This window comes from Miniopterus schreibersii (assembly GCF_964146895.1).
Source record: "Miniopterus schreibersii genome assembly, chromosome: 2".
Classification (NCBI taxonomy): Eukaryota; Metazoa; Chordata; class Mammalia; order Chiroptera; family Miniopteridae; genus Miniopterus; species Miniopterus schreibersii.
Window position 1 is genome coordinate 120,290,611 of NC_138102.1, and position 26,850 is coordinate 120,317,460.

Below are 26,850 nucleotides of genomic sequence, written 5' to 3' on the forward strand. Positions count from 1 at the left end.
AAGACCAACATAAAACCATCCTTCCTTATATATTTTAACCTGGGTAAATTAGTGGTACTGTTTTGTTTCTCTTAGCAAGGCGAGCAGAGGATGATGGAGCTCTGTAAGCTCGTAGGGATGGCCAGTGATCCTGGCTGGTCCAAGCATCAAACTCTAACCCTACTGTAGGCAGAATTCTAGGATGATACCTAAAATTTCCACCATCTGATATTCATACACTGTATAATCCCCTCCCCTTGAGGGTTGGTGGTCCTGTGAAAATGAAGGGATAGTCGCTTCCATGATTATGTTACATTATATAAAACTTCACTGTAGCTGAACAAGGGAGGGATTCTCCCGGTGGCTTTGAAGAAGTAGGCTATCATGGTGTGAGAGGATCGAGCATGGCCTGTAGGAGCTGAGGGTGTGCCCCATCCTACAGCTAGCATGAAGGCAGGGAACTCAGTCCTACAATTACAAGGAACTTAATTTTGCCAACAACCTGAATGAGCCTGGAAGAAAAGGACCCTAAGCCTCAAATGAGATCACAGTCCCAACCAACAAATTAATTTCAGCCTAGTGAGATCCAGAGGAGAAAGCCCAGCTAACCCTAGTCCAGACTCCTGACTTAAGAGAAACTGTCAGATAATGACTGTTTTGTTTCAAGCCACTAAATTTATGGTAATTAGTTTCACAGCAATAGAAAACTAATACACACCCACAGTCAACATGATTGGTCAGGTGATAAGCAAACCTGGCCAATCACTGAACAGGATTTCTAACTAGAGCTCAGAGGTAGATGTCTTCTCCTCTTTGTTGACAAACATAATAAAGGTTGTTTCATCAGAGCTGCTGTGTCCATATGCAAATTGCAGTGAGCAGAGTGGAACATGGAGCAACCTGGGATACAGTGGGAGAGAATGAAGCTGACAACAAGGGAAGTAGAGATTAATGCGTATAAGTCCTGGCATTTCATTCTCTTGACCATCTCAATGTTTGCTTTATCTCTGATTCTCAAATTCCTTGAAGGACAACCTTTGGAATGGCACTCATGCTGCAGCTCCTCCCCCAGATTAGTAAATAACATCATTGGGATTTGAGCCAAATAGTCTAGTTCCAGAGTTGGTTCTCCTAAGCATTTATCACATGAAGAACTATAGAATCTCCTTGCCCATTAAATAATTAATTTTGTTTTATCTGACATAATTTAGAGCAGCTGCAGCTAGATCAAAGAACTGAATACAAGTATAAGTATTCAGGTACTACTTTTTTTCTCTATTTTGTTCATCAGAGTTTTTTTTAAATATATTTTTATTGATTTCAGAGAGAGGGAGAGGAAAAAAGAGAGAGATAGAAACATCAGTGATGAGAGTCACTGATTGGCTGCCTCCCACACGCCATAACCCCGGGCATGTGCCCTGACCGGAACTGGAACCTCCATCTCCTGGATCCCAGGTCAGTGCTCAACCACTGAGCCACGCTGGTTGGGCTCAGGTACTACTTGTAACATAAGATCGAATATATTTGTATCCTGTCACTCTAAAGTTAAGAATTCATTTTGTAAATGTTGATTTTATTGTACTGTCATTCAATAATTCTCATGTATTTGGTTAAACATTTATTATCCTAAGATTATCCTTTGTATAACCGTTTTTTTTGGCATCTCTCATTTCCATTAAGTCTCCAAGTTTTACTCCAAACCCTACAGCTACTCTTTTTCAGCCTCCTTCAAGACTATTCTTTTCCTATACGATCCCTAAATGTTAGAGGTCTTCAGGACTTGATCTTGAATCCTGTTTTTCTTTCACTACATTCACGCCCTCGCTAACTTCATTCATTCTCATAGAATTTATACTATTTATATGTCAACAAATCCTAATTTCCAAAAGAGATTTCTCATCTTGGAACCAGACCAATAGAAATAGCCATGTACTAATAACTTCATTCAGTTGTCTAATTGGCTATGTCAACACATCCAGCACAGGATTCGGAATCTTCCCGATAACCCCAAAATGTTTCTCTATCCACCCAGCTGCTCATCAAACTAGAGGCATTCTCAACACACTTTTCTGTATTAGCAAGTCCTTTTGAGTTTATATCCAATTATACCTTGTGCACTACAACTTCCTCTGTACTGTTGCTACCATTTCTCACCTTTTCTATGCCAACAGCATCTAACCAATTTCTTTATTTTTTGGTTCCCCAGCCCATCTCATCAGCATCATCCTGCCCCACACTCCTCATTTTTCAAAATGCTCCCCCGCCAAATTTCCTGACCTGTCCTGGCCCTTCCCTGACAAGACCTTAGTACATGCTGTTCACTTTGCTTGAATATGTTTCAGTACCTTACACTCATCCTTCAGATCTCAACCTACACATCACTTACTTCGGAGGTCTCCTTTTATTTTCTACCCAACCCGAATTAGATTTTTCTTCATTACTTTCTCATAGCAACCTCTACTTTTCCTTTGCAATAGTTGTCAGTACTTAGAATCGTTTATTTATATTAGTATACACTTGTTTTATAACTAATTTAAGTATGTGGAATATATGATACATACATAGTTCAAAAATGAAAAGATACATTCAGTTGTACACTGAGAAATCTGTTTCCTATCCAAGTCTCCACCTACCCTAATCCACTCCCACCATTTATTTGTGCCATTTTAATACTTTATTGTTTATCTTCTTATGTAAATATGCGTAAATGTGATTATATTTCTTATTTTGGTCCATTTCTTACAAAATTTAACATTCTACATATGTTCTCTACTTTGATTATGTCACTAAAAATATATTCTAGAGATAATTCCACAGCAATATGGAAATTTCTTTTTTCATTCCTTTTTTTATAGTTGCATGGTATTACATTATATGGGTTTGTATCATTTATTCTAGTCTTATTTGTTTCAATCTTTTGTATCACAAGCAATACTGCAATGAATATCTTTGTACAAGTGCTGTTTTGTGTTTGTACAGTTGTTTGTCTAGGATACTTATCCTAGAAAGCTTGGTCAAACCAAAAAGCACCTCTAAATTTTAATAAGCATTGAAAAATTCTCAACATCTCTACTGTTTGGTGTCATCACCGATGACATATGAAAGTGCTTGTTTTCCCAGAACCTTAAAAAAAAATAAAAGTATAATTAAACTTCTGAATTGTTGCCAATCTGGTAGGTGAGACATTGCATTTCAGTGCAGATTGAGTTTGAAATGGTTTTATTAAAATTATTGTTATCTTGTCATTGTAAAAGCGTGCACTAGGATTCTTTCTTTTTTTTAAACTATCAATACAAGTTGTTTCTGTTAGGTTAATATTTTTAGGAGCTCTTTACATATAGGAAGATTAGTCTTTATCAGTGATACATTGCAAATATTGTGCTTTTGTTTTACTTGTTTTTTCTATTCTCTGACATTTTTGGTCTTCGTAGAATTTGTCTGTCTGTTTTCAGTTTTCTTATTAAACTTACCAATTCTTTCTTTTGGGCATCTGGTTATTGAGTCAGAATTAGAATGGCTCTCTTCACTGAGGTTATAATGAATTACTCCAATTTTCTTTTAGAACTTCTACCCTCTTTTTTCTTTTTCTTTTTAACATTTAAACCTCTGACATACCTAGGATTTATCCTGATGTCAATGGATGTATGAATCCAAATTTCTCTTTGTCCAAATTACTATCCACTTGTTCCAACACCACTTATGGAAAGGTCATTTGTACTCCTCTGATGATTTGAGGCCACCTTTATCATATACTACATTCCAAAAAGTTTTGGTCTCTCTTCTGGACTTTCTCATGGCTGCTTATCTACCTAATCATCACTACTTTCTTAGTAGACAGTAAATTGCATGAGCATGAGCACTGTGTCTTTTTTGTTTTGCCTGTGTCCTCAGAGCTTAGAAAACGCCTGGCACATAGCAGGGGCTCAATACATTTTCCTGTGCTTGAGAACATTTATGAAGTTCTAGAAGAATGTTTCTCTTTTTCCCACAAACAGGTTTAAAGATGACTTGTTATTTTTAATTTAATAAATATTTTACAGAACATGAAAATAAATGTGTGGTAGACTATATACAGTATCATGTGCCTCATCTGAGTTACATAAGAGTTTTTCTTAAGCAAAATTTTAATTTATTTTAACCAAAAACATTTGATTCTGTCTATATATTAACAGGAGTCAAAGAATATTGAAATGCCAACATCTAGATGAAACACTTATATTAAGCACAAAAAAGATGAAATCAATTTTTATATACAGTAGATACTGGGACTTTGCAGATGTTCATTTCATTCTTTCATCCATTTCCAAGTAACCCTGGAGATCCCAAATATCTAATAAGGTTACAATTTTTCTGGGAAGCATAATTAGGAAACCAAAGAAATCATCTAGCTCAAATCTGAGCCTAGACCATCAGGTCAGCGCTTCTGCTTTCCAATGCACCTTTTCTGTTCTCTTGTTGATGTTTGGCTTCATTTGGTCCTCGCAAAAATAATACCAAGTAGGACATTCTCTCCTTTTTAGAGACAAGGAAACTGAGATAATTATATACTGTCAGTATCAAAGAAGTTGGAGACTTGCAAAGATCTCAGGATATATTCCTTGCATGTGTCAATAAGTGCAGCATTCCATTATAGAATTATTAATACATTCAAATAATTTTATCTCATTCTTCACTCGCAAAGCAGCCGCATGAAATGCAAAACAGCATGCAACTCCTATAGTATGCAGATGCATCTCAAAACTCAGATGTGCATGAGACAGTAGAGAGCTAACTAAATGTGAAGTAGCAACCACATATTTAATAATAGTTTTAATGGTATAAAAAATAAAAGCCCCAAATATCCCTCCTCTATTTAGGAACTGATGCTACATTTCTCTGTTCCTTCTTATTTGGATAACTATTATATGTGTGTATATACATATGTATGTGAGGAATTGTTTTTTGTTTTTTTGTGTGTGTGGTTTTTTTTGGAAAGGCAGTGAATTTAAAATTCTTCTATGTAAAGCTAACTCTTTAAGAATGAAAGATTCTGTGATAGACACCTTTCTATACTGTTTAAAAGAAAAGAACGTAGGATTCAACATTAAAGATTAGACTTAACCCAACTGTTAACATGAATTCAATATATTGTTACACTGAATTAATTTGCACAAGTCACCAGCTTCTCTGGTTACCCGCTACACCTGCAAAATGAGGGGATTTGCAATAATATCCCTAATATCCATTGCATACCACTATTTATGACTATCCACACACCAATTATAACTGATTACATTTACCAGACTAAACAGTAGAGATAAAAGAGTACTTCAATTTGGATAGGTATGGCAGACTTTGCAAATCAGAAAATAACTATTGAGTGAAACTGCAAGAATTTCGCAAAATAACCTAAGTAATGTGCATTGTAGAATGTTGCAATTATATGCATAATAGCATTTCAGCTGAACAACTTAAAATCATTTGCCTCTCTAAAATAAAATAAATCAATAAATCTAATTTTCCATGGAAATTGTGTATATTTTGTACCACGTGTTAATTGCTGTATCCCAATAGTTTGAAAAGTACATTATCAGTAAACAGTATAAATCTTGCCCAGTGCCTAAATAACAGTGCTGAAAGTTAACTCCATTTGATTTATGATGTTGTGTAGAGTTCTTAGAATCTAAAAGTCTAATTCCACTGGCATGTGCAGTCTATTGGTTCCTGGAGAGTGTACATGATCTCAGTGCCATTTCCTGAACAAAAAAGAGGCACAGTCAGGTTTCGCACTCCATTCTCACGACAGCACTTGCAGAATCTTAGATGGCTCTCAATGTTGATGTTGTATATGGTAGCTGATGGGCATTTCCCATCACAAGATGCAACATTTACCTGTAAGAGGAGACAATGAGAAAAATCTTAAAATTTAAAGATCTGGTTACTCGATTCCACTAAGAAGTCAAATGAAGGCAAGGATTTCTTGTCACTTTAACTCTCAAGCTTCTGTGTGTGAAAAGATTGCAAAACCTATTAGGTTGAAACTTAGCAACTTAGTTCCATGGCGATGCCTAAGACAGCAATGCCTACATAATTCAAAGTATAAAATGTGTTCACATAACTAGACAGTTGTCTGCAATATGTTAATCATAATCTAATGAGTCCACTGTAGCCCATATTATATCATGGCTCAAGTAGACTATGGAATTGGATAGGTCATAGTAAAGGAGGTAAAGTTAGAACTAGGACTTTTTTTTTTAATCTTCACCCAAGGATATTTTTTCCATTGCTTTGCAGAGAGAGAATGGAAGGGAGAGGGAGAAACATTGATGTGAGAGAGACACATTGACTGGTTGCCTCCTGCATGTGCCCCAGCTGGGGCCAGGGATGGAACCTGCAACCAAGGTACATGCCCTTGGCTGGAAGCAAACCCAGAGCCTTTTAGTCCATGGGCCGATGCTCTAACTACTGAGCCAAACAGGCTACGGCAAAACTAGGATTATTTTTTGCTGGGTGAAACTGCATAGTTAAGAAAATATATAGTCAAATATTTTTAGATATAATTTCCATCTCTGGATTGCAGTTATCATTGAGAACTTTTGATTATTTATGCTAAGAATAATTCACAACTCTTCATGAACAAAATATTTTAATATTTAGGGATAACCTCAAAGTTAAATATTGTAAATGTTGGCATTTTGTTGGCTTATAAACATACTAGTGCTGCGACACATACACTTTTGGAAAGACGCCTGCCCTTTATGTAACAAATGGTATTTTTCTACTTACAGAGCTTTGACTTGTACAGTCCTGTTTCCTTATAACTGATTTAATGATCACTTTCTGGCATATTCTTTCTTCTCGTTTACCTGATAAAATATGGAATGTATTTATTCATTAAAAGGTCCATGTCAAATTGTTTATTTCAGTTAACATATGAATATATTGAAAATTGATATATTTACATAAAATATACTCCTATATTAAGAGATATTTAAAATTTCACTCATACATTTTATGTTCAATATTTATTTTCACCTAAATAGATTTTCTCTTAGATTTTCTAGCTTTACACTTATCTCTTTATCTTTTTCTCATAATAATCACCATAATCAAAAATCAAAAATAGTCTACACATACAGTAATGCTAACATCAACCTCTGTGTGGTATGCAGATAAATAGATAAAATATATATTTAAAATTCTAAAAATTAACATAATTTTTATAATGAATCATGGTATGTAGAAGTAAATATACATAATTAAGGCATCTGTACATATCTACATAAATTCATTTTGAAATTAAAAACTAATAAATTTAAAACCACATTATGCTAATGTATATAATAAAAAATCAAGCACGAATGTAATTGAACTATTTAACAACCATGCTTAAGTGTACGGATGAGTGATGTTAACTTAATTTTATGGCTCTGAAATGATCTCTCAGGATTTCAAATGAAAACACTTTGTATTAATTAATGACATATTAATATGCCTCTGTGTGTGATGGATTATCACTTGGTAATACACCAAGAATATGTAATTAATGTTGTAGGTAGTGGATATAAGTCTGAATCAGGCTGCAAAAGTCCAGGTTTTTTTTCACTCTGATACTAACTTGTTTTGCCATTTTAGGAAAGCAACTGAATCATTGTGCTGAGTTACCGTGTTTGCCAAAGACTGGGTTTAGCTCTCCAGTTTTCAAATTATTTTATCCACAAAATCTTTATTTAATTGAATACTTATGCGAAATCCCAACATATAAAGTATATCAAAGTTAAGTTCCTCTGGTTCGAGCAAAGATTGCCTGAAATTAAACCGCTCTTCTCAAGGTCACCCGTCACCTTCAAATGGCTAAAATTCAAGGTCATATCTCAGTTCTCATTCCACTTGACTTCTCAGTATCATTCGACCCCGTCCATCACCCTCTCCCCCTCTCTGCACTCAGTAGGCTTCCAGAACACCTTCTTTGGTTCTTTCATCTCACTCGTGGCTCCTTCTCCATCTCCTGTGTTTGTTCTTTCTCCCTTCACTGACCTCCCAACTGTAGTGCGACTCCAGGCTCAGTGTTGGTGACAGAGGGCAGACTGTTTTGTGCCTTAAGGTGCTTTCACTCAGTGGTTACTTCATGTAAGTTTAAAAAAAATGGTCTATGAAGAAAACATCTTTAACATCACCTGCAGGACGCCTTATGGTCTTCTTTCTATCACCTTCATTCCTGTGCTACAAGCCAGACCTGCTATTTCCTTTGCTTTCAGCGCTCTTCATTCTTCCCGCAGGCCTCCTGAGGACATTCAGTCTCTACTCCAATGACACTCATTACAGAGGCATTCTTTAACCACTCACTTAAATGAGCAACCCAGGTCTCTTCACTCTCTGCATTCCTTTTATTCTGCATTGTTTTTCTTTAAATCATGACTACCTGATGTAATGGTTCATATTTAAACGTTGTTTCTCCCCCTTCTTAACAATATGCACTGTGCCTGCGGGTACTGTTTCATTCACTGCCCTAGCCCCAGTGCTAAAAGACTGTCTGGGACGTGGTAAGCACTCAATAAAGATTGGTCTGATGAGCCATTTCACTCAATGAATAAAGTTAGGACAGCATAAATGTATTCTTAGTTGGCTGAATTTGTTTGTACCAAGAGGCATTTCCTATTCATTCCTCAGAGACTTTATTGTACCACATCTTGTTTAGCACAGCGCCTGTGACAGCGCTCAGTATCCACGGTCTCCCATACAGCCGGGTCACGCGACAGCAAGACTGCAGACGGGCTCTCTGATACCAAAGCTGAAACTTCTTACAGGGCCTTACACATCAGATAGGAAAAACAGAGGTGACTTGTTACTATTCTGCAGCTTCAAAGAGCTTAGCAGAATTGAGAGACCCCAGGCCCAGGCACTGCACAGGCCTTAATCTCTTATTGATGAGTGTGGTCAACTTTTCTGAACCTTATTCCCTCTTCTATAGGGGAGCCATACCTAACTTCCCACCTAGCTCGCGGAACTTGTGAAGACTGGTTGTAGTACTGTCTGCAATGGGCTTAATAGAGTGTCTACGTGTGACAGGCAATAAATGGTACTGATGCAGTCAGTCACACAGATCTTCTCCTGCCCACCCTCAGAAAACATAAATGTGCTCACTTCTCTAATAATTAACATGGAGTTACAGAGTCCAAGGTCTTAACATTGGCTATATGATTCTACTCCTGTATGTCACACGTAAAGAAGGGACTAGAGTGGGGAAGCAGAGGAAACAGAAGTGAGATCATAAAAATATAAACTTCCTCAGATTCTGGGGCCTAATTTCATTCCTTGGACTCCTGATACAGTAACTATAGGATACACATTAGTTTACATTTGATGCATAGCATACTGAATTAAGATTGCTTTTTTCTAACAGAAAATGTGTAATTAGTGTGTGTCTAAGAGTCCCAGTAATTAAAAATGTATAAATGCATTATACTACTTACAAAAGTCCTAACAATAAAAACTGTTCTCGGTGGAAATACTCCTACGTACCTCAGACATGACCTCATTTGGAGCTAGGGTCTTCACAGAGGTAACCAAGTGAAAATGAGGTCATTAGGATATACACTAACCAGTATGACTGATGTCCTTATAAAGGGGGAATTTGGAGATGCACATACAAGGAGAACACCGTGTGAATATGAAGACAGCCCTCTGCAAGCTAAGGAGAGAGGCCTGCAGCAGATCTTTCCCTCAGCAGGAACCAGTCCCGTCGACCTCTTTGTTTTAGGCTTCTAACCTCCAGAGCTGAGAGGCAATAAATTTCTAAGTCTCCCAGCTTGTGGTACTTGGTTACGGCACCACTAGCAAACTAATACAATATCAAATTATATGTCAGGCCATCTTATGTTGAACTTTTTGTTTATTGTGAGTAGGTTTGTGTGGGTCGGATTTGGATTTTCACATTTATGTCAATAAAAGCTCAGTCATTCTGGCTCTGCTGCTGATCAGATCTCATCAAACAGCTTCTGCCTCCCTTCAGACTTATTCGGGTGCTGTCCCAGAATGTCACGAGTGGTTAGGAAGCAGGCTGCGAAACAGGTCTGGAGTGGAATCCCCATGGCTCACAAGAATATGAGTTGGAAAAGTTACTTAACCTCTCTAAGCTGAAAATCAGGATAAATTCACTGGAATCAAGATAATTTCATTTGAATTTTCTGAGTCATAGAGTGTAGAAAACTTAGGAGAGCTCAGGATTTATAAACTGTTATTATAGTCAATAGTATATATAATAATTTTGTATCAATATTTTAGTACATTTTAAAATTCTGTTCAGTGTGACTGTACAGCTCTAAATAGACAAGACTATTTCTTACATATTTATGGGATTTAGCCCTTCATGAAGGAAGCTCAGAAATCTCCCTCTAGAGGCACAACAATTTGTATGTAAGAAGCCACCCTACGCCACAGCATCATTAACCTCCCTGTGTTGTCCCCCTTTTCCTGAAAGCTTCTCTAAGCAATTCAAAAATTGCTGTCTATGCTAAGTTTCCTAAAACTCCCATTTTTAGCTTGACATAAATTCATAATTACTTTAAAAAGGAAAAAATTGGCTGCATGAATGCCCTTCTGTTTTATTTCAGTCATTAAAATCATTAAAAATCACTATGAAATAAACCTTAGAATTTAAACTAATGTAAAATATATTACATGCACATAACTTTATCAAAATGATTACTGGGAAGTTTTACATATAGGATTTAAATATACTCGTTAAATTGGCATTTTGCAAATGTATCACACAGAACCATAGACTTGCCCTGATAGGTTTGGAAAATGCTGCACTCTGCATGTCCTTATGGGAGGTGCAGTGACATTCTCATCATAGCCTATGTGTAGTTCAGCATATTCCAAGTAAATCTGACCACATAAACTTAAACCTACTAAAGTCCTATGCAATGCCTTTTGGAAAATGCAACAATAAAGAAATTTCTAATATTTAAATTAAAATTTATCTAAAAAACACTTTAGAAGATAAAGATTAAATTACAAAATAATCAGCCACATGACACAAATACATTTAAATAACACACATTATAAAATTTGTTTCCCTCCATATATCATAGGAACTGAATTTTATGGGAAAAAATATAGAACAATTAAAACTAATATAACAAATTAATCGATGTAATACGTCCTCACTTACAGATCTTGCAACAGCCTTCGTAATAAAGCTTTACAACCCCTTCGTTCTAGGAAGAGAGAGGCATAAAGTCAAAACTCAGTGTTTGCCCATTTTCTCTTAGACTAGAAATAGAAAACTAACTTTCTCAATATTTTTATTAAGTATCAAACGTCTTTACAGGAAAATGACTGGCCTATAACTATTTTTAATGAGAGTTCTTTTTTAAAAAAAATTAGGAGCAGATATTTGTTTAAAACTTTATTTCTTCATTAGTAATACGAAAGAGTGCAAAAAGATTAACTTAGTTAAAAGAACACATTTTAAATACGACAAAAACACTTCTTACCAAAGCAAAGTACTAATAGGTACTCTAAGTAGAGGCCATTGTTTTTCAACTCCTCAAAATAATATAAGCGACTCTATGAGACTAGACTGAGTTTCTGAACATAATTGAATGTTAAAATTGTGTATCTTTTTCTTTAATATTTTATTATTTAAAAAATCTCTCTACTTCAGGATGGCTCCTACCTAAGGCATCCTCACTAGAAGAGGGCATCTTGAAAAACAGTCAGCGAGACTATGCTGTTTCTCTACACTTAGGAAAACATCGCCCCACGCGCCAGAGCAAAGCTTACTTTTCATTAAGAGTACTGTCTACTAAATAACTAAAGCTACAGAGAATCTTTTTAAAAAAAAATGTATCACTTTCACACGGGAAAGTTGTTCTGGCAACTTTCAAAGTTGGTAAGAAAAAGGGAAAAAAGTTGCATCACTTTGAAAAATCTCCTCTCCCAGCGGACTCTTCCCTGAGAGAATAGGGACCTGGGAGAACAAAATGAAAGGACCAGCAAGTGTGTAATACATGCTGAGCTCCACAGGCCGTGCTCGCAGGGGCCAAGGCAGATGGCACTTAGGCCCGCATGCACTAAGAGTGAGTCACACCCGGCCAGCTCAGGGGCTGATCCCCGAGATTGGGGTTGGATTCCGGATCAGGGCACAGGCCCGGGTTGTGGGGGTCCAGCAGGGGGTCCAGCAGGGGGCGTGCAGGAGGCAGCCGACCAATGACTCATCATTGATGTTTCTATCTCTCTCTCCCTCTCCCTTCCTCTCTCTGAGATCAATAAAGATATATTTAAAAAATAAAATTAACATAAAAGTGAATTACATCATAAATCTGGCTGTGTGTTTAAGAGAAATTGTCCAAGCTCTGATTGATCCATGTATTGATCCATATTGCGAAAGAGGCTAGGTCTGCTGATCAAATGATTTTTTGATAATACTTTATCTACATATTAAAACCCAGAGATAACATAATGTCTATTCAGGGAAAGTGAAAATTACTTGGAATACCATATATAATTCAAAATGGCAAATTGAGGAAATACAATAGAGCTTTTATGTATACATGAAAATAAAATACCAAAATAAATAAGCTACAATGTATGTATGACCTTGGAAAACATTATTTTCTAAATTATATTTAATACTAAATTTTCTTAGATATAACAAAGTACAAACCATTTTGCATTCAGTCTCATTAAAAGGGGGACAGACCATACTGTAGTTCAGAATCATTGTTCCTTCATCAGTCTTAACACATTCATATGTGGTACAATTATAGTGCCACATACTCCCCTCCTACAAATAAAAGAGAAAGTAACTCTTTTGCTATTAAAATCTGCTACATTTCTTAAGTAAAATATTTCCTATCCTACTAAATCAAAAGTCAAGATGCAGAAAACTTCTTGTTACATAAAATGTCCATCTGGAAATGTCCACAAATTTAACTTAAATGATTAAAAATACATATATGTAGAGTGTGTGTGTGTGTGTGTGTGTGTTTGGTTTCATACTAGAACTGAGATGTAAATGTGAAGTAAAACAATAGAGAGGAAAGAAGCAAAAGGCATCTGTTTCTGCTACAAAATTAATTATCTAATTTGGTCAAGTGTCAAAGGTCCTTCTCTCCTATTTCCCTCACTAATTATAAAACAACAAATTATATTATGTAACACAGTTCCTTTCTTGAGACTTGTTTATTCTTCCTTCCACTCCCTTACCAGCAAAATATTAAAAAATCTTCAGATGATAGTGATTATTGACTTACGGTTCTTGTTTTGTATACCTTGTGGTTACTTTGGAACCTATTCCTAATCTTTTAACTTTTAAGCCTAATAGCTGTTTATTTCATTCCTGATGTCAGAATTGCTACTTAGAAATAAAATCAGCTAAACAATTATTACATAATTATTGGGCTATAATTATTGATCTATACTTTTATTTTTTATAACATGCATTTTAAAATGCTAGTCAAACTCTGTCTTGAAGATTTCTTGCAAACTAGTAAAGAATTTTAACTAATTTCCTGTTCTCTAAATTTTCTTTTATTTCATGAATGGCTTCAGGTCCTCTAGGAATCTTAATTGGAAAAAAATCTATAAGTCTAGGTGTAAAAGATAAAATATTCAAATTCAAGAAACAATAATATCTGATTTGTCTGAAATTAAAAAAATTAGTTGTTCCCTAGAAATTAAATTTCTAGATGACTGTATCTTGTCCACTGTAAGTGTGCTGTATATGGGTATGTTTACCGTATGCAGAACTCTGTGTGTATGTGTGACAATTTTCAAACTTACTTCACTTAAGAATGCCTTCTTCAGAAAATAGCATGAAGAGCTACCCTCCAAGGAATAAATTTTTAGGAAATAAGGAATTCATACCTCATATATCACTGATGTTCCATTTTCCATTTGAAATTTGCAGGATACATTTTTGCAGGTGCCACAACAATCATAATCACTTGGAGATGGAGTATATACCTGGTGCTGTGTATGATAATACATTGAATTAGCTCCACAGCAATACCAATATATAATTAATTAATTCTGGAAGTGCTTCCCAACATAAATATATGCCCTCTCAGAACACCTGTAAGCATTTCTAAGGTTGAATTTAGAGCACTTAATATAAGAATTCACTTCATGTAGCTATATTAGAAACGAAGGAGATGTTAACTTTCACGTCTACCAGCCAAGATTCATCAAGCAGGTGTAACAAGCAAGCTGTAGATCTTAAGATTTCTGAAGCTCAAGGTCATACACAAGAAAAGGAAAAATCTGCATTATGTAGATATGTTACACATCAATAGATTATTGAAGAACTATTCAAGCGTATATTTTCAATTTATGAGGTATTCTCTAGTTCAAATTCTATAGCTGCCATGTTAAGATTTATTAACTTGGTAGAAGGGGTCAATGGGGGGAAAAGGGACATCTGTAACACCTTCAACAATAAAGATAAATTTTTAAAAATTCAAAAAAAGAAGACACTGTCTAGTATGATAAATGATGGCCATATGGGATGGAAATAAAAAACAATTGTCCATAACTTTTTAGAGAAGAGTAATGGAAAGGAGTGGGAATAGACACTGCTCACCATGAGGTACTGAAAGGGGGAGCGGAGAACAGCCTTTTAAGTTACTCAGAGTCTATAAACAGAGTTTCTTGTAAACATGCATACAGCCGTCTCTCCGTTTCTAATTCCAGTTTAGCAGGAAAGTTCCTTGTTGTCTCTTGAGCCTTTGCGTCTACCACATTCTGCATACTGATATCTGCATTCAGGTCTTATCTCAAATGTCACCTATGAGAAGGCCTTTCATGACAACCTGCTGTAAAATAGCAAGAATCCTTCCTACTTTGTGTGCCTTCACCCTGCTTCTTTCCTTATTTTTCCTTATAGCACTTAAATGTCAATTATACTAAGTTGTACATGTATTTCTGTAGTGTCTGTCACCTCTCACTGTAATAAGTTGTGTGAGAAGAAGGACTTTGATTTTTGTCTGTTATCTTTTCGGTGTGTAAAACTTTGCCTGGTGCTTAGCAGATGCTCAGAACATTTTGTTGAATGACTAAAATATGGACAGATGGTAATGAAAGGTTCTTAAATAAAATCTTATTGTTTATGAAAAAAAAGATTGATTAACTCTCACCAGAATGACTTATAATGAATACTTACAATGTCACATTCTTTTGAACAATTCACCATTGTAAAATTCAGAGTGTGAAAGCCTGTATAGTTATCTTTTTCTTCCAGACATTCTATTGTATAACAAAAGTCCCCTTCCAAATACTTTATCATAGATTGGCCAGGATTCAATACTGATACTTCTTGAAACACACACACATCATCTTTTTCTAAGAAAAGAAAAACAGTCAACAGAAAGTACAATATTGAGTTTTTAATTAATGGGATTTTAATTTAAATCTGTGTTTTCATTATGATGTGCCATTTTTTCAAAACCAATGAAGACCTTCTGCTTTATACATTGTTACTAACTCAAGAGTTTACTTAATAATGAATGTAGCACATTTATTCCTTAACATGCAATAAGAAATTGGTCTATAAACTCAACTGCTACTTACTGATTGAACTTCCTCCAGAAACTATACTTTATAATAAATTCCAGAATTTTAGACCTAAGAAATTGTCAAGCTACTTGCTGTTCCCTCTTCCAGAAATATAACATGACAATTTTGGGGAGTTCATATAGATGGAGACCAAATTAATAGTAAGTAGGAGGTCTCTTCATGATGGGATTCTGTTACACTTCATGGTTTTAATTGTTATTTTGAGAATAAATTTTCAATTTTATTGTATTGCAAAATAAATAGTCATATAAATCACACTTCTTGATGAAGGCAGCTGATAATGTGCTACCATATCATTGACAGGATCATGTTAGGGCAGGCAAGATAGTGATGGAGAAGTCAGTTCAGAAAATCTTTGTGCTTCAACACTGAACTTAAGCCTTGTCTCATAATAAAAATACAAGTTTCAAGCTGTTGGACAGAAATTTTATTTTCTATTAACTTACTAATACTTAATGTGAAGAGTTGTTATTTCATAGAAAAACCAACTCTTTTGCAATGTTAACATCAATAATAATAAAACAGTGAGCAAAAAATCTCTCATTTATATATGTCTATTTTTAAAAAATTAAGTACATATGAACCCTAGCATCAACTTTAAATACTGCGATGTTTCTGAAAAATAATATTATTTTTCTGTCCTGTTATCAAATTTCTCAGGCCATTTAGAAATATTACAGAAGAGGGAAGTGAAAAGTAATAGTACATTTATATACTCAAATACTGGCAAATGGCTTAAAATGTGTAATACATCTCAAATAAAATTATTTTTAATTTATTGATAGTGAACATTGCCAATAATATTCATTATCATTTAAAAGTTATAAAGGACATAGTTACCACAGAGATACTGCACACATCCACAGTCACTCTGAAAGCTATGGTCTATTGCAGTAAATTCTCCCTATTAGAAAGATGATTATTATAATTATTATTATTAAATGACATCATATGACTCCTTATATGACAACTGTAAAAAACACACAATATAATATTTAATAAGTTGCCTACCACACAATCAGACACATAGCTTAATAAATCTTTGATAGTGAACAGTCTTGGAATAACCCGGTGCTCATGTAATTCATAGCTCATGGGGAAAAATCACAATAAACAATGTGAGCATGGATCATTTAATCCCTATAAACTTTAATTTCTTATCTATTAAATGAGTGAAGGCAGATAAAATGATCTTTATCATCTGTTCTAACTTTAAAATATTGTTTGATTCTGAGTTTCTAGCGGGCAATTAGCAAGAAAATGCTTGCTAATCCCAGAAACCTTGCTTGGGGGAAATGGCCTCAGTCTTTCTGTAGAAGTGGTCCAGAGCTCCGATGTCCGCGTCTGAGCAAGGCTGGAGCCGAAGAGCATGGTACAGTGATTAATAGCACGGACTCAGTAGCAAGACCGCCCTTGTGCTGGTCTTGCTCTGCTACTTACCAGCTGTGAGATGTATGTAGAACTACATTTTAAGCATCAACTTTTCCTGGGTACATTTAATTTTCATAAGATCAGTAATAAAATGAATTTGATTCTTGACATAAATTATTCAAATAAATTCATAGTAATATATAAAGGACATTTTTCTCCGTAAGCCAATAATATCCTACTTTTCACAGTGCTTTACAAGTTATAAAGTAGTTGTGTAAACATTAACTCATATGAGGTTTTATGATTTTTTAGTCATTACACAAGTCTGCTCCCCAGGCCCTTCACTTACAAAGCGCGGATAATAATACTGCCTGACCTTTAGGATTGTTGGGAGAAATAAATGGGTCAGTATATGTAAAGAGCTCAGAATAGGGCAGACACACAGAAAGTGCTGTATAACCTTTAGCTGTAGTAAATTGTTGTGATGAACCAGTATTCAAACTGTGCCCTACTCAGAAGGGTGTAGGTTCCTCTCAAGTGTAGGACCAGGCTTAAAGTTTCAAGAACTACATTTTAAGCATCAAGTTTTCCTGGGTACATCTAAGTTTCATAAGATCAGTAATAAAATGAATTTGATTCTTGACATAAGAAATTATTCAAATAAATTCATAGTAATATATAAAGGGCACTTTTCTCCGTAAGCTAATAATATCCTACTTTTCACAGTGCTTTACAAGTTGTAAAGTAGTTGCATAAACATTAACTCATGAGGTTTTATGATTTTTTTAGTCATTACACAATTCCAATGAGATTGGAAATAAAATGTGAGAAATATGGGGTTGAAAAATAATAAATTAAATTCTCTCACTGTATTAGCTACTCCAAAAGATTAGATAAGGAGGTATTGGGTTCATAAAGTCACGTATCCACTTGTTTTTAAGAATTAAATCCACAATGTACAATGTGCCTTCCCAAGTTTAGGCTTAAATCTTCTGTTCTTTCCTTCTACACTATTTCCTTTGGATCTTATCCACATATTTAGTTACACTTCTGTTTTCATAAGTACCCAATTTCACCAAGAGGAAACATTCCTTAATTGTTCTAGCAGTACTTAATATTACATCAAATATGATGTGTTGTTTTTTGGTTTGTTTTTTTTACTCCTTTAAAGTCAGTAGCAAAATTGCCATCATCTGTTTCACTTTTTGGCTTTATGAATAGTGCTGCTGTGAACATTCATGTGTGAGCTTTTGTGTGGGCGTGTGTTTTCATTTCTCCTGTGTATATACCTAGGAGTGGAATCGCTGGGCCACATGATAACTCTATATTGAACCTTTTGAGTAACTATGAGGCTATTTTCCAAAGCAGCTGTACCATTTTACAATCCCACCAGTAACGTATGAAGGTTCCAATGTCTCTACATTCTTACCTACATGTATTAATATCTGTCTTTTTAGTATAAAGTAGTAAGTCACTGTGGTTTTGATTTGCATTTAACTGATAGCTAATGATGTCAGTTAAAGAATATTTTCTTGTGCTATTGGCCATTGTATACCTTTATTTTGGATAAATGTCTAGGTATATCCATACAACGGAATGTTACTTAACAGCAAAAAGGAATGAAGTACTGATACATGGAACACCACGAATCAGCCTTGAAAATCTTATGCTAAGTGAAAGGAATTACAAAAGACTACATAATACATGATCTCATTTATATAAAATGCCAAGAATAGACAAATATATATAGATAAAAAGTAGATTAGTGATTTCCTATGGCTGGAGAGTTTGACGATAAGTGAGGAGTGACTGCTAATAGGTAAAGTCTCTTTTGGGGGTGATAAAATTGTCCTAAAATTAATTGTTGATGGTCACATAATTCTATGAATACACTAAACACCACTGAATTGTATACTTTAAATAACTGAATTGTATTGTAATGTGAATTATATTTCAATAAAACTGTTACTGAAAAGAAAAAAAAAGAAATACTGCAAAAGCCTAACACAGACTCTTTAGGTTGAAATACATCTGTTCTCTGTGTAAAAAATTAATATGATGTTAAATATATACATATATCACCTTAGGCACTGAAACAAACACTTACCCATCATTCAGAATGAGTTCCCAGGAACAGTGAATGGGTCAAGCCCATGCTCGTGTGGACCAATTACTGTTAAAACTAAATTATCATGTGTGGATGGTTGCATATATTCCAGTAAAATGTAAGGATATTGAAACTACCAGTTATATTGTGTGTGCCCAGAATGATGCTACTATATAGAACGCATTCCATAACTTTTTAATATTGAGCAACGTCAAAGCGTGATTCATAAATAATATTCAGACATTGAACATTGAGCTGGTAATAAACTAGATGGACCAGCAGCTAAGATAAATGTTGGGGAGGCAGAAGAACACAGAGACAGGGTAAGTGGCAAATGGCGGAAACCCACTAAATGGCGGTGGGGGGACAACAGGGAAAGGGAAGAACACACAGGAATGTGATTCCCTGGTTGGCGGTTAGACCTAGGTAGGCAGTAAAGGCACATACAAAAGAAAGCATCATTAAGGTAACAACCACACCAGGTTAAAAAATGAACACAGAGTGCCCTACCCAAGAAACTTCAAAGAACCCAGAACTCAACATGCACAAAATCCCATAGGAAAAAGGAATAGTTAGTTTATATTGTGTTGCAAGTTATTGATATCCTCAGGATGTTGTGTTACCTCTTCCAGGCCAGCAGGGGAGCTCTGAATGAGGCTGGCACCAGTAGAATTCCAGAGTCACTCAGAGCTGCTCCGTTGGCCATGAGGGTTTGTCCAAGGATCCAGTACTCTTGGACTCTTAGTGTCTGACCGTGTAAACAAAGGTTTTTTTGAGCTCTCTCTACATCTCTCTCTCTTTGTCTTTCTGTTTCTCTTTTCTTCCTCCTCTCCTGCCTTTGCTTTCTTCATTTTCCTCTCTCTCTCCGTATCTGCCCCTCTCTCTCACTCACACACACTCATAAAATACATTACAAAAAGCCAGAGTCTTCCATTTTGCCCTCTTGAATTCAACCCCTCTTCTCTTCTATATAGACCTCACGACGCTCAAGGCCCTTGTTCATGAACAGCTATACTAGTCTCTTGCTGATCTCCTCCCCTCTAATGTTTTACTGTCCTTAACCTGCTTCACAGGACTATCAACGTCTGCTCCCTCAAACACCATTTTTATAATAATTCCTATGTGATACAAGTCCCTTTCTATCTCCTATCACATTAAATCTACACTGAGCTGCTCCAGGAAGGACTGTGCATTTTCAAGTGGCTGACACCATGACCAGACATAATTGGTTTTCAACAAATATTGGTTGAATGACTAACTGAAAAAAATAAGTGAGGAAATCAAATAAAAATTCCTCAGCCTTGCCTTTGAAGCCCTCCCTGGTTCACCAGTTTGGATAATTCTTCATCCCTCATTGTTCCTCAAGTTAGCTCTCTCTCAAGGAAAGAGAGGTTGTGATCCTTCAGTATACATATCTTACCTCACTCCTGTGCATGTACTCATGTTCCTACTAGCCCCTGTGTGGAATCGTTTACCTCTTTTTATTTATTATTCCCAACCTGACTATCACTTTCTTCCAAACTTTCCTTGATGGTAACCTTCCCTAGAAAGTTCACCATGATGATTTACACCTTGTGGTTAACATTCTGAGTCTTGGGGGAGGGAGGTTGTAATAATAATTACCGCTAATACTTATTGAACCCTTGTTATATGTCAAGTAGTATCTAATTAATATTAATTTATTTCATTCACATGTCACAAGTATTGCTCATATTTTCATATTGCAGTTAGGAGAGTGAGTCACAGCTAAAGATAGGCAAGGCTACTAATAGAAACAAGACAGTCTACACTTGTTTTGTTCTTGTGTCAACTTATGTCTTGGCTACACTTCGTAAAGGAAGTGAAAGAATTAAGACAGAGTAGAAGGAATAAAGGAACACACACACACATACATACAAAACAACCCCTGGCTTGAGATCTGAAGACCTCAGTCAATCATTTATTCTCTCTAGACCTCAATTTCCTTATTTATAAAATGAACCCAAAATACCTACATTGTGAAGATTCGTTGAGATAATATATTAACATGTTATGTAAACTGTTAAGAACCTGAGAAAAATACAATATCATAATTCTACTTTATTCTATAGATGTGTGTATAGTACACACAAAATATCAAATGAGAATTTTTATGAAAGTTATTTATACACTCTATGCAAATAATACATGATAACTTATCATGACAGTAAATGTTGGATTAATGTTTTTGTAAAATATATTTATTTTACATATGAAAACTGTACATAATTAATAGACAACTTGATGAATTTATAGACATATATATGCCCATGAAACCATCACCACAATCTATGCCAATATTGATATAGTATTTTTTTAATGTTTTGCTTTATTTTAAGACCAGTGAATTCAAGTAGATATGAGATTAGTAGATTTAGTCACCAGTGAAAAAATAAGGTATTATACTTTCGTGTCTGAAGTAGAATACAAAACATTGACACTCCCTAATATCAGAGGACATTATTTTAATCTACTTCAATACACCTTTAGGAGAATAATTCCATTAATTTTGGGAATTCAGAAATAAGAGAGGCAAAGGTAAAATAAACTGATTTAAACTGTATGACAAGTCAATCAAAATATGTGTTCTTACCACTTCACAAGTTGGCACGACAAGGTTTTCACAGCTACATTCTAAAAGGCAAAAATCAACATTTATATTGATCAGAATACATTAATGTATTATAATAAAACTTTAAAATATGAAGATTACTTACCACAGTGCCATACTGGACAACATTGACCGGACACATTTTCTTTTACAAGCGTCATATCTTCTGCACAGCTGAGTAGTGGTGGAGCACAAAGATTTGGCTCACAAACTAGACAGAAAAAATTACATGGGTAAAGATGAGCTTCATGTCATCTCTAGTTTTCACTACCTACCATTTATTCACTGCCATTGCTGATGTAGTGCATAAGCTCCCATCTCCCCAATGCTGCCTCTCCCACCACCCAATTGCCCTGTTAGTAAGAACAAACAAATGACTCATAATAATACAACAATAGTAGTAGAACTAGGACAGCTCGTCAAGTAAAGAGTCCTGAGAAATGGCACAAATGCAAGTAGAGAAAGGAAGTGAAGAGGGTATGGAATCAACTGGATTACTAGAGATTCTAGGGTGGTGAGATAAGTCAGAGCTGATCTATTTTTGGTAGGTAATGATATTATCCAAGAAGAGCTCTTAGATGTATAAAAACATTACATATGTTTAATATGTATTTTATATACTAGAATTCAACCGTGGTCTGACACGACAGTATAACTAACATGCACTGAGCTTCTTAAGACAGTGGGCACGTGTAAATATTTTTAATTAACTAAAATATACTGCCTGGCCGAGCGTGGCTCAGCGGTTGAGCATCGACCTAGGATCCAGGCGATCAGGGTTCGATTCCCGGTCAGGGCACATGCCCGGGTTGCGGGCTCGATCAGTGACTCTCTCATCATTGATGTTTCTATCTCTCTCTCTCCCTCTCCTTTCCTCTCTCTGAAATCAATTAAGATATAATATATATATATATATATATATATATATATATATATATATATATATATATATATACTTACCACAGTAATACTGAAGACAGCAGAACTGTGTGGTATTAAGATCCACAGTGAGAAATTCCCCATCAGTACATAGTGGAGCAGATTCTGTGCAAGGTTCACAAACTAAAGGTAAAACAAAAAGCCAGAAGTTACAGGTGAGCTGGAAAAAAAAATCTAATTATTCAGATTACTATATGTATATAAAATCAACATAAAATACATTATGCTTAATAAAATAGAAAACAAAAAATAAGGCTTCAACAGGTCTTACTTGGTCATCAAAATAGTAATACTGCCTGAATATAATGCTTTATACTTTCTGAGCAGAGTGACCTAGAATACCATTTTATCAGAAACATAGGGCATTAAGATTTCTGGAAAAACTTGTTTTTATTAGGATTAAAATACTATTGATTGATTGAAGCTGTCTTAATTCACTACCCTTGATTACTTCAATTTATGGGTAAACAATATAGTAGGCACTTGTCCCTTTGAGCTGTGCAGCATCCCTCTCCCAACTTTGAGAACAACCTTCAAAGGACCTTGAGGAGCTACCCCACCCACGCAGACTCGGAGTGACTGTTATAAAGGCACCTCACTCTCAGCAGGCCTCTGTGAGGGACCAACCCACATTAGTTGAATCAGTATCTCTTTCTATGGCATTTGCATCATAAACAGAAGCACACCAGGACAGGAAGTAAGCGTTGCTGACTCAATAATTAGTAACTGACATATAGAGCAGCTGGGTCTTCTCTTTCCCAGGGCTTAATTTGTTTCATCTTAATTCTACAAAAGCTTGATCCCCAAATCCTTCCAACAATTGGCTGTGCTTAAGCTAGCTAGAATCAACCAGCTTTTGCTACATTTAGTTAAAGAACCTTAACTGGTACAAATAATGTGTTTTGATTTTCATAAGTACATTTAATACCTACATTAATCACCAATCTTTTATATGATAATGCACTTAAAATGGAAAATAGAGAATTCTTTATTTTTCAATGTCAAGTTCATCAGAGAAAATATATAACTTCATATACAGCATTTCCCAGACAGCCTTCATTTCTACCATTCTCTTTTGAGATCAAACAGGAGATAAATTTTAAAGAGGTCCTATATGTTGAGGCAGAGTCCATTATTCTACTTGGTTCTTCAAGGAAAGCCAAGACTAATTTTTCCAAACAGAACTAGGTGCTGGCTTTATTAAAGAAAGAAAAAAAACACAGCTTGATTATATTATCTTGATCATGTTTGACTGATATATATATTATTCATAGATAGGGAAAAGTAGAACTACCTAATAATTGTAAGAGTTATTTAAAATGTTGGACTTTCATTTCTATCATTCTTTTTCTGTTGAATTCCTATAAAAGCAGAACACTGGATTCCATCAGGCCCATGAAATTCACATCAAATAAGAGATTTTCCCTACATCCGCCCTCTTCTTCCAAGAAATTATCTCAGAGAACACTCACCACAGAGAGGAGCAAAACAGCAAGGCTCATCCTGTTGAGCTTGAAACATGAATTGGTCTTCTCTGCATTCTGGTATTGAAAAACTGGGGCATTTGAGTGGGTCACATTCTGCAGAAACACAAGGATATTTTAAAAACTGCATAGTGCGAGATAATAAAATAAATGAAATAGTGTGGATGAGTTATCTTTGAATATATACTTATATATAATATTCTATTTCCTATATATTTCCACAAGATTAAGATATTTAAAATGAGTTCATTACTGTATGCATGTATATGATGTATACATTTAAAGTGTGTGTGTGTGTGTATATATATATATACACATATATATATATATATATATTATACATATAATTGCAAGTTAAAAACTATCTTTAGGAAGACAGCTCCACAATCTTTTTCTTTTTTAATCTTCACCCGGATATGTTTATTGATTAGAGAGACAGACGACAGACAGACAGAAACTTTGATGTGAGAGAGAAACATTGACTGGTTGCCTCCCATCCCACCCCGATCGGGAATCGTACCCACAACCTAGGTATGTTCTCTGACCGGGAATTGAATCTGCCACCTTTTGGTGTATGGGGCAACGCTCCAACCAACTGAGCCACCCAGCCAGGGCTCCACAATCATTCATATTACATCATTTCTTTGTAGACACAAAGAATGGGAATCTAATCCACTATTCTGAATGAACGATGACCCTCACTCTTATTTTTCCTAATGAATTACTCACCACATTGGTACTGTGGACAGCAAGAAAGATGGCTGAAGCCAACGGTCAATTTTTGACTGTCCGTACATGCTGGGATGGTAGTATCACACAAGGCCATGTCACATCCTGCAAACAAAAAACAGAAGCATTAAACTATTAGCACAGCTAAAATCTAGTGCTTCTAATTCGGTGCAGGGAAACGATTCTCACTGTGCATGTTTTCACACTGCAGCTAAACCCATTCTGTTCACAAAACGGGTCCTATGTGAAAAGGCAGCCTATTTGAGGTTTACTGGTTATTGTCTTTCACCCTCGATTGTCATAAGTCAGTGATTCCCAGATCCTTTATATGGTCATGTATTACTGCATATTATTAATTGCTAATAGCCAGAGTTTTGCATATGTGTTTGCAAAATCAACAAAACCATAATGAGGCAAAACGTCTTTTGAGAAAGTGCAAGTGAAATTTATGGAAAAATTTCATTGTTACCTCAAATTTGCATTTTTTAAAATACCAAGCCTCATGCACACCCAAATTTTCACATAGGTTGTCAACATACATTTTTGTGGCATTAACTGTAAAGCCTGAATGCATACCACAAACTTCCTTTGAACAACAGGACAGCCTGTCAATGATGCCCAGGACGACTTCAGCCTCTCGTTCACAGATTGGGGAGGGCTCTTCATCACAGTCAGGCTCTACAGGAATGATGCTTCCATTCGCCAAACATTTGTATAGGGCACATTCGTCAATGCCCCCGTTCCAAATCTCCCCAGCAGTGCGGGGCTGATCTTCACTATCAGTACATGCTTAAAAAGATTGACAGTGTTACATCACTCATAACTGGGACACTAAAATCAATCAAGATGCCATATTTCTATTTCAGACTGTGACTTGGCCCAGCAGCATAGATAACATGTCACATACCCATCCTTTCTCAGATTTCTCTTTTCATTCGTCAGATCTTGGGTTGTATTTTTCTTTAATGAAGCGTTTGATGTAGTCCACAGAAAATATATTTCCCTTCTATAACTCTCTATAAATTTGTGTTATTTGGGGCATTCCCAAACTAACCTTATGGGTATTTTCCCCATTTTACAGATGCATTACTCAGGCTTACAGAGGTAAAGCTCAATGACTAATACTTGGAAAATGGGAATTTGAATTCAATTTACATACTACACTCTTCATTCTTAATTTTCCATACTCTTGCCCAGTTATTAAAGCCATAGGTAGAGATGAAAACACATCACCACCAAAGTGCCTCTTTGGGTAACTTCAATTGAAATCCTATTCAAATCAAACTGTGACCCAGCCGGTGTGGCTCCATGGTTGAGCGTTAACCTATAAACCAGGAGGTCAAGGTTGGGTTCCTGGTCAGGGCACATGCCCGGTTGCGGGCTGGATCCCCAGTAGGGGGCATGCAGGAGGCAGCTGATCAATGGCTCTCTCATCATTGATGTCTCTCTCTCTCTCCCTCTCTTTTCCTCTCTCTGAAATCAATAAAAACATACTTTAAAAAAATAAAATAAAACTACAAAAAAACTCATTTCCTTTCCAACACCTAGGTGACTTTTGATCAGTCTTTCTCGGTTATTCTGTACTTGGCCGCTTACCACATTCTTCCTCTGGGATGCACTGAGTTGAATACGGCCTGTGAAGGATGGTTCCATTTTTGCACACACAGTCTTCTCTTACATTCACACATGAAGAGTGTCCATAGAACCATCTGTTCAGACATGTTCTTGCTTCACAGGGTCGCACACAAGGTTGATATTCCTTACCCTCTGGGCAACTCAGAGCTAGGAGTAATAGAGGACATGACTTGCTAATGATGAAAGTAACTTATTTGAATTCTAATAAAAGGAAGAAATGTCATATTTCTTTTTGAAAATCATTTTTCACATTTCAGTCTCTTTGAAGTTTATTTTTTCACTTATTATTTAATCAGAAATTTAAAAAACAGTGGGTATTTCTTAGTATGTTCCAGGTGTCCAGCTGCTATTATGTTACAGTAGGAAAAGTTCATCTGATTTATATCAAATAAATATGACCAATAGACAGCCCAAAT

The 26,850-nt window shown here is 35.6% G+C and overlaps 1 protein-coding gene across 1 annotated transcript in view; it reads right to left on the reverse strand.

The window, feature by feature from the left end:
* Window positions 1–5,649: 5,649 nt before the first annotated feature.
* The window catches only part of OTOGL (otogelin like), a gene marked incomplete at both ends in the record, with an annotated part of 121,229 nt that continues 100,028 nt past the window's right edge, over window positions 5,650–26,850 (reverse strand). Inside the window, 14 exons of the mRNA XM_081127763.1 lie at window positions 5,650–5,850; window positions 6,745–6,824; window positions 11,135–11,180; window positions 12,632–12,751; window positions 13,834–13,938; window positions 15,128–15,306; window positions 16,381–16,444; window positions 21,630–21,670; window positions 21,754–21,858; window positions 22,608–22,709; window positions 24,059–24,166; window positions 24,800–24,904; window positions 25,376–25,588; window positions 26,396–26,581. Of these exons, the coding sequence (XP_080983889.1) occupies window positions 5,650–5,850; window positions 6,745–6,824; window positions 11,135–11,180; window positions 12,632–12,751; window positions 13,834–13,938; window positions 15,128–15,306; window positions 16,381–16,444; window positions 21,630–21,670; window positions 21,754–21,858; window positions 22,608–22,709; window positions 24,059–24,166; window positions 24,800–24,904; window positions 25,376–25,588; window positions 26,396–26,581 (1,655 nt within the window). The remainder of the gene's footprint in view (window positions 5,851–6,744; window positions 6,825–11,134; window positions 11,181–12,631; window positions 12,752–13,833; window positions 13,939–15,127; window positions 15,307–16,380; window positions 16,445–21,629; window positions 21,671–21,753; window positions 21,859–22,607; window positions 22,710–24,058; window positions 24,167–24,799; window positions 24,905–25,375; window positions 25,589–26,395; window positions 26,582–26,850) is intronic.